Source organism: Colobus angolensis, unplaced genomic scaffold, assembly GCF_000951035.1.
Source record: "Colobus angolensis palliatus isolate OR3802 unplaced genomic scaffold, Cang.pa_1.0 Scaffold57, whole genome shotgun sequence".
Lineage (NCBI taxonomy): Eukaryota > Metazoa > Chordata > Mammalia > Primates > Cercopithecidae > Colobus > Colobus angolensis.
The window spans coordinates 349,019-366,226 of NW_012119265.1; the positions used below are offsets into that span (position 1 = coordinate 349,019).

Genomic DNA, 17,208 nt, shown 5'->3' on the forward strand with positions numbered 1-17,208 from the left:
TGAGATGGGGTCTTGCATGTTGCCCAGGTTGGCACGATCATGGCTCACTGCTGCCTCAACCTTGCAGGCTCAAGTGATCCTCCCACCTCAGCCTCCTAGTAGCCGGGTCCACAGGCACGCACTAGCATGCCCAGCTAATTTTTCCTTTTTTCTTTCTTTTTTTTTTTTTTTAAGTTTTAGTTTTAGTAGAGACAACATCTCACTATGTTTCCTAGGCTGGTCTCAAACTCCTGGGCTTGAACTATCCTCCCACCTCAGCCTCCCAAAGTGCTGGGACTACAGGCATGAGCCTCTGCACCCGGCCTGCACTTCTTTGTAGTACATTTTATACTTCTTGTAATTCACTTACCCTTTCTAACTCTAGATTATAAGTATTTATTTACACATCTATGTTTGTCATTATACTTAAATTTCCTGAAAATAGAGACTGTAGTTTACTCACTTGTATGCTCCACAGATCCTAAGTGTTTAATTAAAATCTGTTGAAATGAAATGAAACATACATAGTTGGCTTACCCCCAAGAATTTCAATAGCTTCCCTTAGCTTGCCATGAGAGGCTTGTCCTAATCAGACCCCTGCCTTTGTCTATAGTCTTATCAGCTGTCATTCCCTCTCACCCTCAGCCCCTACAAGCTCTAGTCCCTCTGGGCCATGCTGTTGCTCATTTCCTGCTTTATACATCCTCTTCCCTCAAACTACGTTACCCTTTTGACTGCATGGTGAATGCCTCACCATCTTCAAGCCTTAGTTTATACTTATCTGTTTATTGTTTCCCTCATTAGCCTTTTAAGCTCCATGAAAGTAGGGGCCTGGTGTGTCTTGTTCACTGCTCTCTCTCCGCTGTCTGAAAAGCAAGTAGAGACTGGATCAGGAAAGATCTTAAATACAATATAGAGTTTTGATTATTTCTAGGAGGTAACCAGGAATCACTAAAACATAAGCAGAGAAAGTTATGGACAGGTTTTTGCTTAAGAAAAATCTCTCTCATAGCTGTGTAGGGGAATGGTGTGGAGAAAGCAGGACTGGCCCTAAGAAATCAATCAGATACTTAGAGTAAGCAAAAGTGACAAGGGTCTGATATGTGGCTGTATCAGTGGGGTCCGGAAGGAGGTGAGGGATTTGAGAATTAGGAGAGACAGAATGGCAGGAATTGGTGACCTACTGGATGCTGTGACCGAGGGTGAGGAGGAGGGGGAGTGAGGGACGGGAGTGAGGGACGATCTCGGCTTCAGATTTCACTCTGGCTGAGGATATCTGGAACGATCGCGTCGTATTAACAGTTGTCTGTGTACCTGTGGATCACTCCCAACTAGTCTGAAAGCATCTTACTACAGGGACCTTGCTTTGTCGTCTTTGTATTAGAAGAGCACCTATTATGTAGGAGTAGTAATAAATGAATGAATGCACTCAAAACACTAAACAGTAATTCTGTAATCCAACGGGAGGTACAGCGAATACTAAAAGCCTACATATACTATTCTCTGCATGCTATAGCAAGAAAGAAAGGAAAGTGGCTTCCCAGTGGTTTTCTGCCTAGTGTACAACCAGGAAGCTGACAATAAAGTTTATTTGAGCGTCGACGTGCGCCGACGTGGCCCCGCCTCCCCAGTCGGAGCCTCGATTGGTGGGCATTTGCCGGCGGCCACCGCTTTTAAGCTACGATTGGCGGAGGCCGCCGTCATTTCGGTGCGTCCAAGCGTCAGCCCGCCCCCTCGCCGCGTCGCCGGTGCCTGCGCCGCCCGCTCCACCTCGCTTCTTCTCTCCCGGCCGAGGCCCGGGGGACCAGAGCGAGAAGCGGGGACCATGTTCCGACGCAAGTTGACGGCTCTCGACTACCACAACCCCGCCGGCTTCAACTGCAAAGGTGAGACGACGGCCTCGGGCCGGCCGGGTGCCCCTGACCTGGGCAGCGGTCCCAGCCTCAGTGCCCCCACCCCACCTCCCCGTCGGGACCCTCGGCGGCCTGGTTTCCGCCGCCGATCTCTGGGCGCCTCTCCTCTGGGTCGCCACGCACTTCGGCTCTTCGCCGCCCCTTCCCGGCTTCAAAGCCCTCTCACCTACTCCTGTCTCGGCATGTTACTTTCTGCACTTGCCTAACTCCAAACACCGTGTAACTAGCTTCTCAGCACATAAAGGGAAGAGCATTCGTCTTTCTCACTCACTATTCAACTCCATGGTTCCCTGGGTAATTAGGCGATACCTTGAGCACCTGCTAATTATGGGCCAGCGCGGTGCTGGATGCTGAGGAAGGTGGTAACTTGAAGACTAGCTCACTGCCTGCCGGGAGCTAAAGGGTCAAGGGGTGCGAGGGGTGGAAGCAGTCAGAACCCACTAAGCAGTTTGAGACAGTACACAATGAAGTCAGGACCGATCACAGTGGGAGAGTAAGCGCGTGTAGTAACGGGCTAGTTGTGTTGTGTGTTAATAGCAGATGAATGGGAAGGTTGAATTGTAAATACAAAGGTATTTGGGATTTTACAGCATTAGAATTTTAAAAAGTAATAACGTTGCTACTCACTGTAACAAAACTACTGCCCACCACTACTCATTTCCTTTGTATAGTTCTGGCCTGTGATAGACTGGTAAGTTTGAAAGTGATCAAGTATAACTTGTGATACTCAGACCATTGTATAATTCTCAAGACCTTATAATGGAAGCTTGAATTTGACTCACAAATTGAAAATAATTTCTAAGCAGGATGTCAGTGTTCTGTTGATCTCTTGTAGAAGCATATCAAATTATAATCTGTTGTTTTTCTACTTTAACAAAGTAACGGTGAAAATAGAGCCTTGTTCTGGATTGGAATCTTTGAGTCTCAATGTTCTTTTCTGTAAAATGGGATATTACTTACCTCAAAAGAGGTATGGGGAGGATTAAACAAAACAATGTATGCATTTAATGTGCAGTTAACATTACATGACAACAGTAGTAACAGTTTTTTGTCATTTAATTTCTTTTACTTATTATTTTGTTATTTATTTTACTTCATTACTTTGCTATAAATTTAACCTTGCCCTCTCTCTCCTTTCCGTCTGCAAAGGAACTGGAATATTAATATCTAACACTTAAATAGCAAAACTATGTGCCAGGCACTGCTTTTATCCGTATTTATTTTATTTAAGAAACTTCTTAAATAAAACAACTTCTTTTAATCTTCATGAGTCTATGAGGTAAGTTCTGTTAGCACCCTCATTTTGTAGCTGAAGAATCTGAGGCACAGAAAATGTGGGTGATTATCCCAAGTTCACACAGCCAGTAAGTATCTGGACCCAGAATTTGAATTCAGGCCAGGATTTGAACAGATCATTGTTAATCTGTACTTTCAACTCCAGAATCTGTACTTTCAACTCCCTCTTTTGGTTCAATTAATTTACTATTTTGAGGTTAAGAAAATTCCACAAGAACATGTATCTGAACATATACCTGAGAAGGAGGTATTTTATATAGTGCTTCTAGTTATTTATGTGATGTTTTTTATTGCAGATGAAACAGAATTTAGAAACTTCATTGTTTGGCTTGAAGACCAGAAAATCAGACACTACAAGATTGAGGACAGAGGTAATTTAAGAAACATCCACAGCAGTGACTGGCCCAAGTTCTTTGAAAAGGTAATGAATTAGGAAGTAAAGTAAAAGTACAGAGACCTTGTCTGAAAATCATATGAAGATGAGTGTAAAATTACTTTCTTCTTTTAAGATAAAAGTGATAATGATCAGTATTAGGAAAGCTGGATTTCAGGGATTTCGCTCTTTTGTTAGATGCATCTTTTGCTTTTAGAGCAAATCATTTTATGTCTTCCTGCCAGGCTTTCAGTATTAGATAGAAATAGTTTTCTCTAGAAACATGAAGTTTCTTAAATAAATAATGATGTAAATATTTCACTTTCTCTTTATGGCCCAAATCAGAATTTTTGTCAAACTGAAAACGTAGCAATAATACAGTGCTATTTCTTATATTAAAAGAAGACATTGGCCAGGTGTGGTGGCTAATACCTATAATTCCAGCACTTTGGGAGGCTGAGGTGGCAGATCATTGGAGCCCAGGAGTTCTGACACCAGCCTGGGCAAGCTGACGAAACCCTGTCTCTACAGGAAAATAGAAAGTTAACTGGGTGTGCTGGCACACACTTGTAGTGTTAGCTAATTGGGAGGCTGAGGCGCTCCACCACTGTGCTCCAGCCTGGGTGACAGAGTGACACCTTGTCTCAAAAAAAGATACTATTGACATGCTTGAAAACTAAGACTGTCACGTTTATGCTTATATTTAATGTAAACAGATATCCCTTGTTGTATACTAGAGAAATAGTCCTTAAAAGATCTCTGGTATATCATATTTTTGTTCCTCAAATCATTTTCCCGTTTTCGTTTTAGTAACACTTTTGATAAAAAAGAATTCTCAGAATAAAAATCCGTTTACAGTGTCATTACTTACATTAAACATTTTTATCAGTGATATTTGATGAGTGAGATATTTTTCTTGAAAAAGGCTGTTTTTCATTTGCTAGAGCAGTGTGATTAGGTACTTTCTCCGTGGAATCAGTGATTTTATAAATTAGGGATTGTATAAATTACATCAGTGTTATTAACCTTTCCGTGTCTCAATTTTCTCACCAATAAGTGAGGGTAACAATGGTACCTATTTCACAAGTGTGGCTTTGTTTTTAATGAGTAACTGTTCACAGAAGTCCCTGGCACATAGCAAGTGTCATAAGCTTATTACTACCAAGCCTCTATACTGCTACTATTAATACTACTGTATTCCTTTGCTCTTAGGAAATATTTTTAAAATTTTCAGTGGAGTTCTTAAAACTTTGAAATCTATTTTTAGGATTTTATGTTTGTTTATATTACATTTTATGCTCTATTCATGTGTACAAGACAATACAGAATTCTACATGTAGAAAGGTATTTAGAGAATATAAAAAATTTTCTAGGCTGGGCATGGTGGCTCATGCCTATAATCCCAGCAGTTTGGGAAGCCAAGATGGGTGGATCACCTGAGGTCAGAAGTTCAAGACCAGCCTGGCCAACATGGCGAAACCTCGTCTCTACTAAAAACTCAAAATTACCCAGGCGTGGTAGTGCATGTGTGTAATCCCAGCTGCTCAGGAGGCTGAGCCAGGAGAATCATTTGAACCCAGGAGGCAGAGGTTGCAGTGAGCCAAGATAGTGACATTGCAATGTTATATTACATATAATTAATGTTGCATATAATACTATTATATGCAACATTTATTTGAATATACAGCTTCTGACATTTATTTAAATTACTTGGTTACACCCTACATGTATGTTACATGGCTGCTCTTTTCAGTGGCATTTCCATAATATGAAAGTTAAGATTTAGATAATGATTTATTGCATATCCTTTTTAAAGTTATCCTTTTTAGTTAATTGCTGTATGTATATTGAGACTAGGAATCAGAAAGCTTTGATTCTAGTCCCGGGTGTAAGTTCTGTAACCTTTGGCAAGTGTCAATCTCTAGGCCTCAGCTTTCTCATCTATAAAATGAGGAAGTTCTCGTATTCTATTTTTTTTCTTTTTAAGATGGTACACTTAAATGTTCCCTTCTGTTGGGTTATATAATTGCATCAAAAGTGTAGTAATAGAAATGTTATTTAAAAATTGTTAGGGATCCAAACTAAAGGTCTCTTTCAACTCTCCTATTCTTTTTTCTATGACTTTATGGTAATAATGAAACTGATTTTTTTTTTCTTCTCCCTCACAGTATCTCAGAGATGTTAACTGTCCTTTCAAGATTCAAGATCGACAAGAAGCTATTGACTGGCTTCTTGGTTTAGCTGTTAGACTTGAATATGGAGATAATGGTACGTTTTGTGGGGAATGTGCCTTTTAAAAAGAGGAAAGATGGGAAAGGGAGTGTGAAAATGTAGGGAACTTAGCAGTTTGTTTTGTCTAATACTATTTTACCTTTGGTTCATTCTTGTCACAAGTTAAAAGCACTTTTATTGTCTTTTATTGTTTATATATTTCTTTTAGAATCTGGAAATGGTGCCCTCTGGAGAAGGCTAATTGTCTTCTCACAGAGTAACACTACTTTGATAATATGGTCTGCACCTTAGCCTTTCAAATTAAATTGTTGTTAGTGTCCCAGAATTGATGGGACTTTGAAGCGTTGTTGCAGCAAGTAATTTCTCAAAAGACTGAAGCATGTCTAATGCCAATATACATTAATACTCTATAGGCCAGAATATGTTACTTATGTTTACTGTCTTATCACAGATACTTCTATGGTTGGAAGCTTCTGAATATTAGTACCTGTAGTAAAAACAATTTTTCTTTACACTTATCTTTTCTCTTATTAGACCATTTCATTTTGAAAGGCCTGCCAGCATCTGAATGCAAGATTTGATTATCTTATCTGCATCCTCTGCATTTTGTGTTTTTCAGTTACAGTCCTCTTAATTATTTACTTTGGAAGCCTTTTTATATCTTGGCTTATCCCTTTCCCCTCATCCCGCCTACACTGACCTTTTCTTATGTTTGTTGTATCTTCATTTCCATTGGCGTAATCCTAATTCTGGCTCTTGTCACTTTCTGCCAGGAGTATTGTAATATTTCCCATTAGTGTCACCTTCTGTTCTTAACTGCATGGCCAACCAAGCTAACTTTCTGAAACATAAATCTATTTTAGGATGCCACTTGCTCCTTGTTTCCAAAGAACAGTTCTAGTTACTTATTCATATTAATAAACATCATACATATTCATAAACACTAATTTCCCATTTTCTATAAAAAGAATTTTAAGCTCCTTAGCCTGGTAGTTATTGATGACTGATATCCAGCCAGTATTCACATCTTGATATCGCAGCTAAATTAGAATAGTGTTTCCTGTTTATATCCCTTTTCCCCCTCCGTTTCTTTGTTCAAACTTATCACTTGGCTAATATACCATTTCATTCTATCTCTACGCATCTAAATCCTACCCATCTTTTTAAGATCCATCTCATATGCTGTCATATGTCTTAGCAGCAGTATAATTTCTCACTGAACTTCCATAGCTTTTAACTCTATACCTTTTAAGTCATTAACCACTCTCCATTTTGCTTCTATGTCTTATTTGTCCCAGTAATTTGTAAGCTGATACTCGGCTTTGATTCCTACGTGGTACCTCTGTTAGCTTCCAATTGATGCTCTAACAAATTACTACAAATTCAGTGACTGAAAACACAATTTATTATTTTAGAATGAGAAGGCTAACATTAGTCCCACTTGGTTCATGTCAAGTTGTCAGCAAGGTGCGTTCCTTTTGGAGGCTCTTGGGGGAATCTGTTTCTTTGCTTTTTTACCTTCTAGAGGCTGCCTGAATTCCTTGACTCTGACCTCTTCTTCCATCTTCAAGTCTAGCAGCATAGCATTTTCCAGTCTCTATTTCACTCTGCTTCCATTTTCATAACTTTGTCTCTGACTCTGATCCTCCTGAGCCTACCTGGATAATCCAGGATAATCCCCCATCTCAAGATTCTTAATTTTATCATATTTGAAAATCTTGCCATGTAAGGTAACACATACACAGGTTCCAGATAGGGACATGGACATCTTGGGGGGTACAGGTCAATATTGTGTCTGTCACAGTACCTGACATAGTTTCTTGCACACAACAAGTGCTTATCAATTTCAGTAACTGTGTGGCAAATATATGTAATATATGTGAGTGTTTACATACACTGATTTGGAGCATCAGCCAGTTTTTTGCTGGTGCCTCATACTTAAATTTCAGAAGCCTTATGGCAAAAATCTTAAGGAAAGCTCAATTTGAGACTTCATTTACTTTTCCATTTAGTTAAAAAAAAAAAAACTTGTTTTTCTTATTTTGGAAAGTACATGTATTCATAAGCCTTGTGGCTTTAGTGTAGTATATATTTTAGGGCCTTTAACAAGGTCTTTTTATCTACCCTGCTCTGGATTGGTAGGAACTGTATATGAGCCAATTTGTAGCTTATCAAAAGTGTTTTTCAGTTATTCCCAAATTCTTACATCTCAGATTATGTTTTATTCTATTTGTTCCATTTTTATAACCTGTTAACCTTCAATGGTAGATGCGTATGGTCATATATACCTACAGTTGACTTAAGTACATGTATTTCTCAGTAATAGCATGTTCTTTTAGTGAATAAAAGAAGCTTGTGTGTGAAATGTAAATTTTTCAATATTGAAAAAGGAAGTCAATATATAGTTGAAGGTGAATGGTATCAAAAGTGTATTAAAAGTCTAAGCTAGAAAACAAGTTTCATTTATTAAAATTCAGAATTACAAAAATAGACTTGAAAATTGGTCAAATAATACTGTCTCCAATCAGTAGGAGGCGCTGATGTTCTTTTGTGGTTTTACATTGATATGTTGCGTCCTTGACTTTCAAGTTACTTATTTTAAAATTTGCTGAAACCATTGTAAGTTTTTATTGTTTGTGCTCTACTACTTTTTGAAGCCTTCTGGTAGCTTGTCAACATGATTAATAACTGAAATTTTTTAAATATATAATTTCAGATGTATAGAAAAATTACAAAATAGTACAAAGATTTCATATACCTCAAGTCTACAAATGTAACATTTTACCTCATTTGCTTCATCCTTCCGTCTACATAGAGAGACACACATCATTTTTTTCTAAACCATTTGATAGTAAGTTGTAGATGATTCCTTTTTACTCTTAAACACTTTAAAACACATTTCCTAAAAACAACTTTGTCTTATATAACCACAGTACAGTGATCAAAATCAGGAAGCTATCTTTGATATACTACTATTATTTATTCACGTTTTACCAAACCCCCATTTCTCTCAACAGAAAAAAACAACCCAGAACAATCCTGGATTATGCACTGCATTTAGTTTTTACATCTCTCTTAGTATATTAAAATCTGGAACAGTTTCTGTCTTTATTTGTGCTTCATGACCCTAACATTTATTTTGTAGAGTGTCCCTCAGTTTGGATTTATATAATGTTTCCTCATTAGATCTGGGGTTTATACTTTTGTTAGGAATAATATAGAAGTGATGTGTTCTTTTTAGTACATCATATTAGGAGATACGTGGTAGTGATATGTGCCTTTACTAGTTATGTTACTTTGATCACTGGGTTACAGTTTCTCCAGTGTAAAGTTACTGTTTTCCTCTTTGTAATAAATATATCTTGTGGGGAGGTACTTTGAGACTATATCAATTATGTTTTTGCTCCTCAAATTTCCCCCACTAGTTTTAGCAACCATATGATGATTCTTGCCTGCATCATTTATTATATTGATCATCGACAAAGAGGTGTTTTTCTAATTTCATCATTTTTTCTACATTTATTTGTTGGCTTTCTCCTGTAAGTTTTCCCATCTCTAATTTACTTGTTTGTTTAAATCAGTGTAGATACATAGATTCTTATTTTAGTCAATGGATTATAATCCTTTCTGTCATCATGTACTTTGCTGTTTATACTGTTCCAGATTTGGCCAGTGGAAGCCTTTTTAATTCTCACTTAAATTTTATGCTTTTATTTTTTCCTCATTTCATTAACAGATCACATAAGCACTCTATGGCCTAAGATGCCATTTTGAACATTAAGTTTAGTGAATTATTAATAAGTGTTATTTTTGAATTCCTTTTAAGTATTTTTCAAATGAAAATAATAAAATCTACCTTTGGAATTCTGAATATCAGGTTTCCATGAAATAAGTTGGAGGTTTGTATATGATGGTGTATTTGATGTATTTGTTTTTGGAAAGCAAGGTTTTTGGATTTTATATACAGCATTCAAAAGAAGATGGGGGGAAGCGTACTTTTTAATCAGTTTGTATTTAATCTTACATAACCTATACTTAACCCTTCTCCCATTCTTCTACCCCAGATTTCAGAGGAAGCCATAAAAGCAGATTTTTACCTTCCTAAAATTTACATGTTTGAAATGATTGCCTTTAGGAATGTTAATGAAAAGATATTTGTGTCACATAGTCCAGTAATTGCTTTAGCTTAATCACAAAGATAGTTACATTGTCTTTTTACATTTTCTGTAGCAAAAATTAAGTTTGATTGAATGAGTTGTTTTATACTTATACAAGTTAAGCATCCCTAATCTGAAAATCTGAAATCCTAAATGCTCCAAAATCCAAAACTTTTTGAGCACGGACATGAGGACACAAGTAGAAAGTTCCACACAGCACTTAACACAAATTTTGTTTCATGCACAAAAGTATTAAAAATATTGTATGAAATTACCTTCAGGCTATGTGTGTAGGTAGGTTGCACATTGAACATAAAAATGAATTTTGTGTTTAGACTTTGGTCCTATCCCCAAGATAACCCATTTTATGTATGCAGATAATCCAAAGTCTGAAAAAATTAAAAATCGGAAATTATTGGCATTTCCAATAAGGGATACTCAACCTGTAATCAGTTTGGCTCAGTTAAATTTGGTAAATAGCAGTAGTCATTTTACCTTAAGTTGCAGTTCTACAAGTTATATTTTTGCCTATTTTTATAGCTGAAAAATACAAGGATTTAGTACCTGATAATTCAAAAACTGCTGACAATGCAACTAAAAATGCAGAACCATTGATCAATTTGGATGGTGAGTATATAAATGCACAACATTGAACATCAACATTTTTGGTTTCTTAAATGTTTTTTACTTTGAAGAATGAAGTCCAGGTTTACCTGGGTTTAGTAAATTAAGAAGGATCCATGCAGACAGCATTTATGTTGACATTTTATTCTCTATAATGTTTTTATAATGTGCTTTCTCCTTCCCCTTGAATTTGAATATCTGAATGTTAATTTGATTTGCTTCTAGTAATTTGGAGTTTTGTATAATCATGGGGGTCATTGTTTGCCTTTTTGAATGTATAAATTTCTTTTAATCCAATGACTATGAGACAAGTGGTAAAATTTTCCATTATTTTAAGTCCTGAATGTCTTTTAGTAATTTCCCTTTTTAAAAGTATGAAGAATCTAATTACCTAAATTATGATATGTAAAATATTCGTTCACTGCCTTATTCATTGGGACCTATAATTTAAGAGTTAACCCTTTCGAATGAGTGAGCCTCTGGGACACTCCAGAGCCACTGCTTAAAGAGAAGGTTTTGGGAAAACTATCCATTGAGGGGATCTATGTACTAAAATTAATGGCCTTGGGAAGAAATGTTAATTAAAAGTACTGCATAATTTAGCCTTGTAGAAAAAGTTACAGGACAAATACAATGTGAGTTAAATTAGTTATTTATTGGATTATTCAGTTTGGCTGATGAAATACAGATACTTCTTGACTTAGGATGAGATCATGTCCCAAAGTCGAAAATACTGTAAGTCAAAAATGCATTTAATACCCCAAAAGACCCATTGTAAAGTTGAAAAATTGTAGCTGGAACCACTGTAAGTTCAGATTTTCCTCATCTTGCACTAGGGTTACATCCCACTGAACTTGTTGTAGGGTCAAAACATTACAAGTCTAACCATCCTCAGTTGGGGACCGTCTCATATAGTGATAGGAAAACCATTTTATCCTACCAATTTAATTGTTGATAGTCTACAGGGCTTTGTTTTTTTCTCTTGTGAGTAGCAGTTTTAAAAACTAAGAGATTTGTTGTTACCAAAAAGTTAAAACTGTTTTTGTATGTTTACAAATATGTCTTACACGTTTGCAGAGTTGTAAGTTTTTGTTTGTTTTTAATCTTTTATAGTAAATAATCCTGATTTTAAGGCTGGTGTCATGGCTTTGGCTAACCTGCTTCAGATTCAGCGTCATGATGATTACCTGGTGATGCTTAAGGTCAGCTTCATGTTCTTGATTCTTGACAGAAACTGTGCACATAGAAAAATGTATTTTCTAAATATTAACTGTTGATATTAAAATTATGGTTGAATGACTAAAATACACAGAAGAATATGAGACATAAAGCAGATTTCATGGTTTTATCTGATTTGGATTGTCCGTTTTCTGCCTGCACTATGCTAAATCCTTTGCAAAGATGTTCTCATTCAATCCTGCCAACAATCCTAGAGACAGCTGCTAATATCTTTTTATGTATATCGTATGAAGAAACTGAGAATCAATGAGGATAATGTCTAAGATGACACAAAAAATGACAGAGCCAGGATTTTAAGCACTGTAACCCTGTGGTCCATTGTTTTTCCCACATTATCCTACTTCTGTTTAGTTAGTCTTTTTAATGATTCATGGTCCGCATTTGTTAAGATGATAGAAAATGCCAAATGAGTAATGGTGAATTTGGTCAAAAATATATAACCCCAAAATCTCTTTGAGAAATGAATCTTTCTGTCCCCAGTGCTAGATAGGCCACTCAGTTCATAACTATACTTCAGCGATCCCAGTAATCTGAAAGAGGTCTCTTGTTTCTGAGAGAAATCATAAACTTCAAAAGATTTATTCCTAGTAATCGTGAAAGTACAGTGGTGTGGATCAGGGGAATGGTACTTAAGATACCAGACTTGGAAATTATTTTAGAAATTATTACTGATTTTACAAGAGATTAAAAGCTTTTAACTAGACCTTGTGCAAGTAAACTACTTTGTGATAAGTTGAATAATTACATTTCACTCTACCCAAGAGATTAAGCCATAACTTACCATGCTTTTTAGATTTTTATGTATTAAATGTCAGTTTTAACAAGACTATTGTATTTGTAAGTTATTAAAATTTTCTATACTGAATCTGAATGTTAACTTGGATTTTCTCAATCCAGATTGCATACCAAAAGACAAAAATGTTTTTAGTGAAATTTAGCTATTTCAAAGGCTTGTTCTTTATTCTGACAATTACGTAAATTACCTTGGAACTGTTCTATAGTGATCATGTCAGTTTTAATCATAAAGTGAGAAGAGAGTCAGACAATGCATAGCTTATTTGGGGTGCTCTTGTTAGACTTCAAAACCCAAGGGGATAAAGTATAAATCAACTACAATAAATTGCTATAAAATTCTAGTCCTAGCTGCACATTTGTCCCTTTTGAGTTATTTTAAGAGGCACTGAAACAGTAATATAATATGGAAAACATCTTAGTACATTTGCCAAGTACAAGAATCAGTATATTAACTGGCCCCAGACTATTTAATAACATCTGCAATCACTGTTAAACATTGTTTGAATTCTCTTTTTCAAAGATAACATTTGGTTTTTTATTTAAAAATTATAGTTTAAGTTTTCACACTTACTTTTGAGTTGTAATTGTCATCTCCCTAATTAAAATTCCATTTTTTTAAAATTTGATTTTTAAGTGTGTATGGATGCTTGCATGCATGCCTACCATAATGAAGTGCCTTGGTGATGAAAACCACCAATGGTGTCCTTTGAAAGGTATGAAAATATTTTACTAGAGTGAAGTGATAAAAGCAAAGTGTAAGACAGTATGTATGATTTGCTACCCTTCGTGCCAAAAATGTGTATTCGTGCTAAGCATGCTTGTCATTTCACACTTTTAGCAAGGGTAAGGAATCTGTAGGGGATAGCAAGGCTCAGGGGTAGGAAGGAGACCTACTTTTTACCATGTATCTTGCTGTATTTAAAGTTGTTTTTTACCGGGCACCTGAATTACCTATTCAAAAAATGGTTTTAATTGTTGCAGGCACCACTCAACATTATTAAAATACTAGAAGTGTCAAAGGTTACATTATATTAGTGGTTGATTTTTTTAATTTTTAATTTATTGGAGAGTTTATTAATGAACTTAGGTAATTCTAACTTCATCAAACTTAGCATACTTATTCTCTGGGCTCATAGAAGTAAAGGATGACAGGCATACAGCCTATAAAAAGTAAAAATATTTTTGGGTTTCTTAGGCAATTCGAATTTTGGTTCAGGAGCGCCTGACACAGGATGCAGTTGCTAAGGCAAATCAAACAAAAGAGGTATGTTTCTATAAATCCTAAATAAGTTGTTAATGAACATTTCCTCTGGTATTGCCATGATTTAAACTTTGCATGTATCTGTTTAAGATATCCATTCTACATTGGAACAACTTAAAGGATAACTTACTTCAGTGCTTCCTAAAGCAAATTGAATGTATTCAGTGGCTAGGGGGTCATTTCTGAGTGAAAAATCAAACTTCATGTTCCTCTCACTTTGTACCTTAAAAAAGCTACAAGTAGCTCATTCACAGTCCACAAATTATGTCTGTAGCCTGTTGAAGTTTAATTAAAAGGATTTACCTTTATGAAACTTTACTGGATTATTTTGACTCATGCTGGAGAAGAAGGAACACACCTCACTACAAATTACTTTTCTTTTTCCATCTAAATTCTATCCTTGCTTTTATTTCTTCAGAGTAAATTCTTTTTTTTTTTCTTTTTTTCTTTTTTTCTTTCTTTTTTTTTTTTTTAGACGGAGTCTCGCTCTGTCGCCCAGGCTGGAGTGCAGTGGCCGGATCTCAGCTCACTGCAAGCTCCGCCTCCCGGGTTTATGCCATTCTCCTGCCTCAGCCTCCCGAGTAGCTGGGACTACAGGCGCCCGCCACCTCGCCCGGCTAGTTTTTGTGTATTTTTTAGTGGAGACGGGGTTTCACCAGGTTAGCCAGGGTGGTCTCGATCTCCTGACCTCGTGATCCGCCCATCTCGGCCTCCCAAAGTGCTGGGATTACAGGCTTGAGCCACCGCACCCGGCCCAGAGTAAATTCTTGTTTTATTCAGTTCCCTGGCATAAAACATGAGAAAGTGATTTGGCTAAGGTCACCTAGTTGGTCAGTGATTGAGCTCAGGCAGTCTGATTTGAGAGCCTGTGCTCTTATGGTAGGTGGGGAGAAGGGTCCATGTGTGGATGTCTGCATGAGCTTGTCAATCTGCCCAAGTGAAGGGACAGGGGGTTCTGTTGGAGTGTAAGGTTCAAGGTACAGGAGACTGAAATGGTATCTTTCAGTCCTACCTTGTAGGCTGAGAAAGCTGTATCCCATGACTACCTTCCCATTCAGGAGAAAATATGGAATATTTTTATATTATATCAGAAATCCATATATGCCTAACGTTTCATTGGCTGTGCAGCGGTAGAGAGACTGTCCTCAGGTCAGCAGCAGCGTCTGATAACACCTCCCTCCTGCAGCAGTGATTGTAGTTGTAGTGAATGCCTTGGGCACAACTATGTTGTTTGTCCTCCCTGCACCCCTCCATCTCCCAATGTCTTTTGTCCTCCAGCCCCTTTAGGCAGGCCCAGCAGTGTTAAAAGGTTACTAATGCCAGGGCAGCATCTCTGAAAGACGCAGTTTTCTTTTAAAAGTTCTTATTAGCTCGTTATATATGAATCGGGCCACTGGAAGTTGGATTAAAGATCAGCTTATTTCACCACATTATAGAACAGACAGTAAATTGTTCTGGCGTAATAGTCATTCATTCAACAAAACTCTGTCTGCTTTGGAAGGCAGCGTAAGTAAAGGCTTAGCCAAATCTCTTTGCTCTTGTTTGTCAAGTAAAATTTAGTTTTATTTTCAGTGCTCCACATTTTAATTTTGGTGTCATCTCAAAAGATACCAACCTATAACAATTTAGTGGAGTTCTTATAGTTTAGTGTACTTGTAACCATTTATAACTAGTATTTGAGGCATCTCGTAGTTTTCAGGGGTAGCTTGGTGGCCTGTTGGCAGACAAAGGAAAAAAAATGGAGCCTCTGGTACTAGATGAACATATAAAGCCACTCAGTACAATTCTGCTTTTTAATTTTGCTCACTTGTGCTTTCATACCCATTGGTTTCTTCACACTTAATCTGTTAGCTGTTTTAAAGCAGATAGAGCCATTACTAGATAAGGCAAGAACTGAGCAGCGACTAAAGTATTTGAATAGTAACAGGTTGTAACATTGAAAGTATGGGTAGTGTGTGTTTTTCTTGGCAATGATTTTATATAATCAGCAGGAAGTACAGACTGCCTGTCCTCATTTTAGAGATTTGTTTCTGTGAAGTTTGGCACCACAGAATGGCATCATCATAGTCATCATCTTTAGTATGTCCATAGGTGCTGAGTGGTTTAGTTTTTCATTTTCCTAGACTGTTTTCAAAGTAACTTTCAAGTCAACTCTTGAAAGTTAAATTATACCTAAATCCTGGTAAACACCATGCTGGCTGAAAAAATATATATTTTAGATAGGTTTGTACAATTTGTAAAGACAAATTTAAAAATACATATTTTAGATAGGTTTGTACAATTTGTAAAGACAAATTAAAAATATATATATTTTAGATAGGTTTGTACAATTTGTAAAGACAAATTAATGTGCTCAGAAATGGAATATAAGGTACTATTTTTGCCCTTTATACTGTTGCTTATGGTTACCAAAATAAGAGTAACAGCCCCGCTCAACTCGCCTTCCACAGCAGTAATGACAAGGCACTGCTGCAATAAGGATATATTGTTTTGTATGCCTGGTCTAAAGGATTGGATGAGCTGTAGAGCTTCCTGGTACATTTAAAGCTAACTTTTATCCCCTAACCGGTTGAAATAGGGAAAACTCACTAATCACAAGGCAAATATAAACAAAATTCTTAGTTCCCTTACCCATGCAGCTAAAAGAGTTAAGACACCAGAATAGCTAGGTGGTTTTCAGTTTCAGATGAGAAATGGATGCTGTTCTTAACCATAAATACTTTTTGTCTTTTTTTTTTTTTTTTAAAGGGCTTGCCTGTTGCTTTAGACAAACATATTCTTGGTTTTGACACAGGAGGTAAGTGATTTTAAATTCAAACTATATTTTAGAGACTGAATACTTGGGGGGAAGTAAATGGCCTTAAATACAAAAATTATGTATTGAAGTAGTGTTCTTTTCTCATAAAACAGATGCAGTTCTTAATGAAGCTGCTCAAATTCTGCGATTGCTGCACATAGAAGAGCTCAGAGAGCTACAGACAAAAATCAATGAAGCCATAGTAGCTGTTCAGGCAATTATTGCTGATCCAAAGACAGACCACAGACTGGGAAAAGTTGGAAGATGAACACTTTAGGACTTCAGCTTCTCACCTACTTAGTACAATTGGGAACCATACACTTCTGGCATGTTTGGAAATCAAAATGTCACATTCTCGGGGGAGGAAGCCCAGAAAATTGGGTATGTTCTAGAGATTTACCACCATTGCTTTTTTCTTTAATAAAGTTTAGGAAAGTAGAATTTTTATTATGTACTGTATGTTTGCATAAATCACCTTTCTCCTTTGTGGTTAAGGGCATATATGCCAACCCCCAACTTTGTCCTAGAGACAATATAGGTCC

General features: G+C 36.7%; 1 protein-coding gene across 2 annotated transcripts; it reads left to right on the forward strand.

Moving 5' to 3' along the window:
• Nucleotides 1-1,617: 1,617 nt before the first annotated feature.
• LOC105525971 (chromosome unknown open reading frame, human C14orf166) lies at nt 1,618-17,111 on the forward strand. Of its 2 annotated transcripts, none has more exons than XM_011961797.1 (8): nt 1,618-1,865; nt 3,485-3,609; nt 5,730-5,829; nt 10,491-10,577; nt 11,688-11,776; nt 13,804-13,872; nt 16,618-16,666; nt 16,780-17,111. In XM_011961797.1, the coding sequence occupies exons 1-8, from the start codon at nt 1,805-1,807 to the stop codon at nt 16,932-16,934; spliced, it is 735 nt and encodes a 244-aa protein (XP_011817187.1). In that variant the 5' UTR covers nt 1,618-1,804; the 3' UTR covers nt 16,935-17,111. The 2 variants fall into 2 exon arrangements, with proteins under 2 accessions (XP_011817187.1, XP_011817188.1); XM_011961798.1 differs by having other exon boundaries at nt 16,618-16,670; nt 16,780-17,105.
• The last annotated feature ends 97 nt before the right edge of the window (nt 17,112-17,208 follow it).